This window comes from Bradysia coprophila, chromosome II (assembly GCF_014529535.1).
Source record: "Bradysia coprophila strain Holo2 chromosome II, BU_Bcop_v1, whole genome shotgun sequence".
Classification (NCBI taxonomy): Eukaryota; Metazoa; Arthropoda; class Insecta; order Diptera; family Sciaridae; genus Bradysia; species Bradysia coprophila.
Genome location: NC_050735.1, coordinates 5018184 through 5027405, shown reverse-complemented (window position 1 = coordinate 5027405; position 9222 = coordinate 5018184). Strand labels below are relative to the sequence as shown.

The window sequence follows — 9222 nt, the reverse complement described above, 5'->3', positions numbered from 1 at the left end:
AGCTGGTCCCATTTGGAATTGTATGTGACCAGCTGGTGCAAAATAACGTATGCACCCCAGTTCGATTTAGCGATTGTATAAGCTTTTATGAAAATTCCTTCAAATCAGTTTGTTAGAATTACGTCATACCCATAATTTTTAGCCAAATCCACCGGTCAATTCAAAAGTTTCGTTGTAACAAAGTGACAAAGGTTGGTAAAATTAATCTATTTCAAAATGTATGGAAATCAATTTTTTCATACAAATTTTCAAGTTTTGAAATTGGATTTGAAATGAAAATGTCCACGGTAGCTCAATTGGTTAGAGCATCAGCCCGGCAAGTTGAAGGTTGTGAGTTCGTGCCTAACCCGTGCACATCAAAAATTTTTATTTCAAATCCAATTCGATTCTAGTATCTCTAAGCTGAAAATTTTGAAATTTAATATCTCGGCCAAATCTTAACGTTATGAGACGTGTGATAGCTCGTTGAACTTGTATGGACGCCTAGATTACGAACGAAATAAGTGGGGCTATTTACTTTGTTAGATTAAGAGAGCACTAGGAATCATGTTTTTGCTCAAATCTACTATTGCTTAGATCCTAGATTTTTTGTAGAAATCAGAGAGCTCGCACCAGAGATACTTTGCAGCTTCATGTCAGAGGGAGGGAGGGCAGTTTTATTCAGAGACCCAATTTTTTCTTCCTTACATTACTCTCTAGACTAAGAACACTAGTGGCTCACTACTCGCATCCAACAACCAAAATACAAGTTGGCACCCCTGGCTTGTAATGAAAAAGCCAATGCTCATGCTGGAGAGGCGACATTTCTACACGATTAATGTATTATTGTCACGAACAATAAAATCGTTTTTTGGGCGATAACATCGTCTGAAAAACGATGTTATCGTCTAAAAAACGATAATGACGGCTGCTAGGAATTTCGCGCCGCGTCATTCACAATAAATTGACAAAATGACACATTTGGTATAAGGAAAATGTTATTTTGTGGGTTATTGTGAATGACGTGGCGCGAAATTCCTCAACACCGTTCAAGTCAGCTGTTGTGGTGGTTCGTTATTACAGGCAACTTGAGCTTTAACAGGAATGGACACTCTGCAAATTTGTAGCCTACATTTGGGCGAAAAAATATTCGTTTTCTGATGATTTCTCTAAACTATTTTTTTTAGTAAAACCCATCAAGGACGTAGAGACTTTTGAAGGAAAAATTGGTTTATGTGTCATAACTTATCCCAATTGGAGAAACCCTTGCAGATTGTGTAAATTCATGTAATCGGCACAGGTTTCTCCAAGTGGGTTAAGTTATGGCTCACAAACCAATTTCTCCTTTAAAAATAACATATCTCTACGTCCTTGATGGGTTTTACTTTAAAAAAATAGTTTAGAGAAATCATCGGAAAATGAATATTTTTTCGCCTAAATGTAGGCTACAAATTTGCAAAGGGCTTGAAATTAATGGAAATGCAAATTCAAAATTCATTTTTATATTGAATTAGTTGGCTAATACTCGTACAAATCGTCGACGTTAGTTTCGTTTCTTCACATAAGCTTTGTAATAGAAATCCGAAAACAGTAGAAACATAAAAAGGTTCTGAGTAACACCGATAACAGCAACAAATTTCGGATGACCACATTCAAAGAAGAAAATGGGATTGATGAAATGGATTACAAGAATGGCAAACTGCAACTGCAAAGAAAAGTAGCATTAAGTAAGTGTATCAAAGTGTTTCATAACAAAGAACAGACCAATTGAATTTGTGTTATGTGCTTTTTCCACCACAACGAATTCTTCAGTTCAGGTTTGAATGATGTTAGAAAATAGTAACTGTACATAAACACATGAACGAATGAATTTACGACTCCTAACAGTGTTCCGTGACTTCCTGATTGATTAAAGCGAAATAAATTCCATTAAATTTAAATTCTTTCAACATACAATTCAAACGACCAAGACTTAGAGAAATGATAACAGAGGGCGTTGATCGGCTCACCGGCTTATTGTTGGCATTTGTGATCCACGGATGTCATATAAACGCAAAGTAAATTTGACATTTTACCAGTTGATCGAAAAGTTCCGTCATACAAATTCTATCCGGCTGGACCGGCGCAGCGCCATCTGTTATCATTTCTCTACCAAGACCATACCTGCCAGATACTTGCAAAACACATAAGTGGCGAAAATCATGCCCGCATGGTGATATACATGCAAAAAGGTTATTTGGTTGAATTTCTTTCGCAGAACGAAAAATATCTGTGAAAAATTAACAGGAGAAAGTAAAACATTTCTAACCAAATAGCTAAATGCAGATAAGAAATTTTAGCGAATTACAGGCTTTAACATTTCAAATGTCTCACTGTCATTTTTTTCACAGAATGCCATTGTGAATTCGCAATGACACAATGAAATTCTCAGAAAAATTTGACAGTGAGACATTTGAACTGTCAAAGACTGTATAAGAAAAATTAAATTTCGTCGTTTCAAACAGTCTTTGCTATGTTTTTTCCTTGAAACTAATAAAAGCTTCTATAGCATTATCAGACTCTCCGAAACGAAAATTTTTTCATTGTTCTCATGATTCGCTAATGTGACATGTCCCATTTCTGCATTTAGTTATTCTTATAATGATCCAGTTCTTACAGTGTCCAGTAAATCGACATATTTTGATGAATAGTAGAGATAAGTTATAAAAATAAGTTTATTCATTTGTGGTGTCCTAATCGTATAATCGATGGGTTGACATGTTATACTGAACGCACTATTCCAGTAAGAATTGTAAATTCCCTGAAATAAAACAGTTGTGATAGAATAAGTAATTTATTGTTTAGCATGTCATTGATGGTAATATATTTTGTAAGCATTGACAATCGAAGTATTATAGTACTAAAAACTTCAGTTTTTCTTGGCACTGTGTACATTCGACCGCGACCTAAAAACATCATTCTCGGCCTCATTTTTTTTATGATTGGTCGAATGACAGTTCTAGTGAGAAAAATTCAATTTACATGCCACATGCGTCGAAAACCGTACTTTTCATTTTTCAAGCACTTCTTTTGACGCCCTTAGCATGTAAAATCCATTACATAACTCCGGATAAAAAGTGAAAAGTCTCGTTTTCATTTGTTTATTGACATCGGCTTCGCTTCGGATCAACAAAGTTCACACGAAAACTCTACTTTTCATCTTTTTATTCCTAGTCATGTAAAATACTATTTCTTGATTGTTGTTCAGCTGGTTGAGGAGCATTGCACTTTGTGTTGCTTGTTTCTTTTCTTTTTTGTTTTTTTTTTTAAATGTTATCACGGATTCTTCAGGTTTTTCGGTTGGCTGAAAAGAACGGTTAATCACATCGATTACCACTTAACACATGAAAAACGTTTTGATCACCTCAGAGAAAAACATGAAACTAATGTAGCCATTTACTAGAGAACTTCTCTCCAGACATGAGCGCCGTCTCAAAAATGTCGGCGACAGTGAATTGTCATCAATATTGTTAAACTTCCATTCATTTATGACTTCTTTGAGTAAAAAAAGTAAATTTAAAATTTATTTTCCCACAAACCATTTAGTTTAATTTGTAAAATGTGTCTCGTACGATTGGCGTCAGATTTATGTATCGCAACTGTTTTCCGGCTGATGTATTTTGGGCGGGAATAACTTTTTTCACACTCATTTTGGGTGCGATAAATTTTTTCTCGCACTCATTTTTGGATGAAATAAAAGTGGCTCAAGTGACACTGCACAAAGACTTCGTAAAGTAACGAGTTCGCTCACTGAACTGATTTTTCTCAACTCAGATATTATGAAAAGTACAAAGTTTTGCGTGTGATGAAATTGCATCAAAAAAGAGGACAAAAAGAGGACGCCTTGACATTCAAAAAAGAGGGCGAAAAGTGAATTTCTGACACGGAATTACAGCAACTGTACATGCTCTTTGTGCAACTATTGTGTAATTTACACCAGTTCATGCTAAAAACAAAAAAATCTGTGTACAATATGCATTGAAATCTTCCTGATATTCTTTTGGATTCCTTCTCAGTGATTACATCCACTCCATATTACCTGAATACAGACTTCGTTTTACCTTATCCTCGCGTGATCTTTGGTATCTCACACAACGCTACGCTGTTCTTGTAAAATGACTAACTTTTATTTTAATGTATGAAAAAATGAGGTGGTAAGGAATGCTACGGAGCGAAAATCCGCGCAGCGAAAATTTTTCGTTCTTTAGGTTTGAGCTGCATCAAATTTACTTAAATAAGAAGAAGAGCTGAAAAAAAGAGGACAAAGACGACGTCTTATTCAAAAAAGTGATGTTCTTAGAATTTTTGTAAAAAAGAAGAACGAGATGAAAAAAGAGGACATGTCCTCTAAAAAGAGGACGAATGGGAACCCTAGAAACGATGTACGCAAGAATTTGTGAAACGACAAGAATTCTGGGTAACTTTTGTAGTAAAAATATCAGATATGAAACCTGCTATTGTTATCTGATATTATTATGTACTTGTGCACCAAACTTCCGTTTTTTTCATCAATGCTAACGGTTATTTATGACATCGAGTGCGATATTTATTTATGACAGTTTATGGCAGAACAAATTAAATTTTTTTGATTTTTGCTGGTTGAGGACTCCTCAATGAGGAGCATTCAATTTCTGGACTTTGTGTTGCTTGTGGCCAATCGGTGCGGTTGAACAAAAATGTTTCGTACGACACGAAATAGTTATTTTCACAAGTCAGTTGTGGAAAGTAAAAATTATTGCATTACAAGCATGCATGCAAGAAGCGGCGATAATTGATGTTTTTGTCACACTATCTGTTCTCGACTAGTGACAAAAACTATCCCAATTCGTAACTTGTTGCATAAATGATTAAACATAAAAGTAACATGGCCCAGATAAAAATCTAAAAAAAAATTAATCAACGAGAATTCCTTTCAGGGTATATGTGCACCAAACTTCTGCTTTTTTAAATGCTTACACTAAATGATTGGAAAACTTTATTCAGCTCGACTTTTATCATTTCTCTGCACTCTGCTTAGTTATTGCATGTACGAAAAATGAAATAGTTATTCACGTATCGATTGAGGAGGCTGAAAGAGTTACGTTTTGAGTTTTAAATGCTACCTACTGGGGATGAAAGTTTAAAAATCTAAGCTCGAAAGGGCTTCGCTTTCGCCCCTTTGGCTTACATTTTTCTGTCACTTTCGGCTCGTGGGTTTACATCTTTTTCTTTCGTCCCGCAGTAGGAAGCATATAATAGACATTTGTGTACCTGATTCGCACGATTAGTTTTAGGCAATTTCGCGAGTTGTAGGCCGAACAGAGTGAGGCTTACAAGCAAAAGTGCCTAAAATCTATCGTCCGAAACATGTGAGTTTTCATTCAAAGGGCCGAAAACTCTTGAAAAAATTGCCCTCATTTTCGTCCCGAAGCATGAAAACAATATTATTCGTAATACCATCGTTTTAGTTGGAACTTTTCAATTAAAATGAATAACTGGAAATTTGTATGCCTTCGACAAAAACTTTTCATTTTCTAGGAATTTGAGGACATTACGTATAAGCAAAATAACGTTCTATAACGTTCTACTTATGGTTCCATTGCGATGTTCAAGTTTCCACAGATACCGTATCCACTTGTACTAATGAAAGCACTTTCATCAAAAGTTATATCTTTCCAAGTTACATGTAGCCTATTTAGGTAACAGTAAAAATGTGGAATTTTATATCACGACAATGAGTTCTCGAATTTGAAACTCCTTACATTCAATAAAGCAAGAAAACAGACGAGCAATTATGCTGATTATCGGATTATAATTTATGGAAAACGCAGCATCTCTATTCGCAACAATTCAACATTGCTTCTGTATTTTTGGGCTTATAAAACTCTGAAATTTTCAAATTCCCGCCAGTATTCATCGTCTCTGCAAAATTTTAGGCTGGAAATGTGCACTGTATTTTAAAATGTCGACAATTGTGTTGTTTTCCATATTGTTAAACCTGTGGTAAAAATCGAATGACAATGGAAACCGCAACATAATTTGTCGATATCATCAATTCAAAATTTACATTGTGTTTTGTACTAGAGGTGAGCGGGTATTTTTTATAAGAAAAAACGAAGAACAAAAGTTCCTACATGCTTCACATCTATGCATTTCCACCCTTATCCCAACTCTCCATTCCTTTTACCATCAGTTTGTCCAAAATTTATTTTTTTCAACTAGTTGGAAGTGAATTTCCAATTAAAGCCTTATTGCAAAAATACTCACCACAGTCCCAATATATAAATTGAAAAGAACTTGAAAAAGGTTGTAGACATAAATGACTTTGGTCAAATCGAACGGTTGACGATTTGCCATAATCTTCGGTCCCAACACCTTCACAAAGTACACATAGCAAGCTATTATAGCAAGCACTGGGAATGGTGATCCTACGCCAATAAATCCGTGTTCATCATTTCGAGGATCTACGAGAAAATACATCAAATTTTCCTTCAATGAAATTAATTAAATTTTTGTTGTGTTTATGCAACCACCTCCTTTGATATCGTTCAAGATATGGTAAATTGATTTTAGCACCAAAGCCATTATATCGTTCTTTTTTTGTTTTGCACAACAAGAAACGAATGTTTAGTCGTATCGCAAAATGATGAGGGTAACTGTGCGCGGAAACAGTTTCTCGTTTTATTGATGGAAACGATTTTTTTTTTATCTCTCGATTTTCCTTTCTATACAAAAAATGTGTTTCGCACTATTATCAAGAGCATTGAGCAAGGTACGCACGAAGAAGATGAATATTCTATCTTGTGTCCGCTTGTGTTCACGAAAAACTTTTCAAAGTTTATTATAGCTTATCGTATCACTCTAGATTTTCATTTTCATTTTTTTTTGCACACTCAACATGATATTTCCAAACGTTTTCCTGCTGTACTTTACAACCGACAACCATCGACTAAATTTATTGATACCAATGTTGAACGACAGTGCGGAACAATGGGTTTTTTTTTCAACTGTTGGATCAACAACTATACAAACTAGGTCGTATTTTGACAAAAATAAATAAAATTCTATGTAAATACAGTTTGAACTGAACAACGCAATTTAAGGAAATAGAATCTACGATAAGTAAATGAAGTTAATTTCCACTGATCTATGCACTCTTCGCAATATTTAATTCATTTTTCGAGGCTTTTATATACAAAAAACGAAATAACTTATAGCAAACGAAAATAATTGAAAAAAACTGTTAAAATTTTACAGTAAGAGGCAGTGAAATTTCAGCATAAATTCGCTTCAGCTGTTTTTCAGTTGATCCACACAAACAATCGAAACTCTTGATACGTCTTTATATACGGTTTTACCACTACCACGCGCGTGCGTGTATCAACTTCAACCGTATAAACGAGCATCAACAATTTGATTGTTTGATTGATGTGTGAATCAGGTGAAAAAAAAAGCTGAAGCAAATTAACGCTGAAATTTCACTGCCTCTGACTGTAAACCATTTCTGTGACTATTTACAGTTTAAAATACTTTGGGCAACGACAGCAATCGCAACGAAAATGACACGAAACAAAAATACAATTTTTAATGGTGCGACGTTTGCATTCGAAACTAGGCACCCTCCTAAATATGAAGGAATATCCTTAAAATGTTACCCCTTCTCTCAAGTACTTATACTTAACTGTAAACTTAACAGCCATCAGAACCGTCAATATCCCAAACAGATTTTGCATGACTCCACAGCAATATTTCGCCATCGCTGATGATCATCCTGCTAATGGCGGATCCCACCAGATTTCGTAAATAAATAAATAATAAACATGACCCGTTTTCCATTCATCGCTAATTCTTCATATCTACGTCCACTTTGAGTGGTTCACAGATTGAGAATTTTGCTTTCAAGGCACCTCAGTCTGCTTTCTTGCTCTGTTAAAGACTCTGGACTCTGTTAAAGTCCAGGTATTGTTGGTATAAGTGGCAACATTCTTGTCAATAGTTTTGTATAGCCGCTATTTCGGGATAGATTAGATAAGAGTTTTAGGAGGCTTCTTTAATTCAGAAGCCAGGAACCTAGTGGTAACATTCAGTAGATTGCTTCTGGGGAGGTACTTCAATACATAAAAGTTCTTCACTCTTTTGAAAACTTACCAAAATTTACCAGTTATTCAGAATCGGACAGAATTTTTGGGATGGGACAGCGAATAAAACAGTACACAAGTGATTCATTCAGTGGTCCCACTAAAAATTTCCTGTCCTTCGGTAGGACATGTAAGACAATATTTTCACATGAAGAGTGATAGGACTTCTTCATAGTTCATATTTGTGTTTCGGTGCCCGACCTAACTACGACGGAAGGCTTTTACTTTCGGAATGATGAAAACATGAAATCTCCAATATCATGACCAGTGTAACTCCATTGAACAAGATTCATTTGTTGACTGTGACTTAGGGTACAAAAAATTTTTCGTTGTATTTTTTCTTTTTACTTTATAGTGCCACAAAATATTGAAGCAGAATCCAAATCAGTTTTTTCCAAAATTTTCCGATCAATTTTACGCTCACGAAAATTCGTTGAGGTTTTCCATAAGACCGCATTGGTTAGTGAAGGATGTTTTATATTCTACTTCACTTTTTTTGGGAATGTAGCTTTCTTTGACACTCGATTTTCCATCAGTAGATGGCAATCACTTATGTAAATTTTCTAACGCTAGTTCAATTGAAAGATTTACTGCTGTCTTGTGTAAGAGGCTAGCGGAAACAACTGAAGATAGTCAGTCCAATCTGGTTTTTGGACCGCCGCTAGTTCTCGAGGTCATTCACTTAACGTGAGTCCTGTGTAAGAGAAGAGTGTCTAAACTCTATTTGTTCCTATTTTATTTTATTTTGTTTTTTTAGCTTCATTTGATAGGCATTTCAGCTGTGGAATGAAAATGAGGAACGCCATCTCGCTGTGATTCACTTCAGGTTCATAGAAGTAAAGGACGGATTAGGCTTAGTCCAACCACTAATGAATAACTAACGGAAGTCGAAAAAGTTTGCGAATCATTCATACAATGTGTGAATCCATTCACACATCGTCGCAAAATTGTTCATTCCACGAACGAGAACGAAAATGTAGAAGAGAAATTCTCGTCTTTATCCGAATCTACCAGATCTACTCTAAGATAAGCTTTTTAACAGCTTATGGGATTATGATTTTCATGTACAAGTTGACTCTCCATGTAC

At 35.2% G+C, this 9222-nt stretch overlaps 1 protein-coding gene across 2 annotated transcripts; it reads right to left on the bottom strand.

Moving 5' to 3' along the window:
• Positions 1–1472: 1472 nt before the first annotated feature.
• Positions 1473–7789, bottom strand: LOC119068548 (elongation of very long chain fatty acids protein 7-like). 2 transcript variants are annotated; one of them, XM_037172180.1, is made up of 6 exons: positions 7685–7789; positions 6265–6464; positions 2636–2779; positions 2143–2248; positions 1744–1880; positions 1473–1684 (listed from the first exon to the last, which is right to left on the bottom strand). In XM_037172180.1, exons 1-6 carry the CDS (start codon positions 7752–7754, stop codon positions 1523–1525), a joined length of 819 nt encoding a protein of 272 aa, XP_037028075.1. In that variant the 5' UTR covers positions 7755–7789; the 3' UTR covers positions 1473–1522. The 2 variants fall into 2 exon arrangements, with proteins under 2 accessions (XP_037028075.1, XP_037028081.1); XM_037172186.1 differs by lacking the exon at positions 7685–7789 and adding an exon at positions 6531–6953 and having other exon boundaries at positions 6265–6461.
• Positions 7790–9222: the final 1433 nt, after the last annotated feature.

Coding starts and splice junctions, on each gene's coding strand:
- LOC119068548 (XM_037172180.1), bottom strand. CDS start 7,754: ATGGCGAAATATTGCTGTGGAGTCATGCAAAATCTGTTTGGGATATTG. Junction 6,465..7,684: donor GGTTCTGATGGCTGTTAAGT/TTACAGTTAAGT, acceptor TGTATTTTCTCG/TAGATCCTCGAAATGATGAA. Junction 1,685..1,743: donor ACATAACACAAATTCAATTG/GTCTGTTCTTTG, acceptor TTTTCTTTGCAG/TTGCAGTTTGCCATTCTTGT.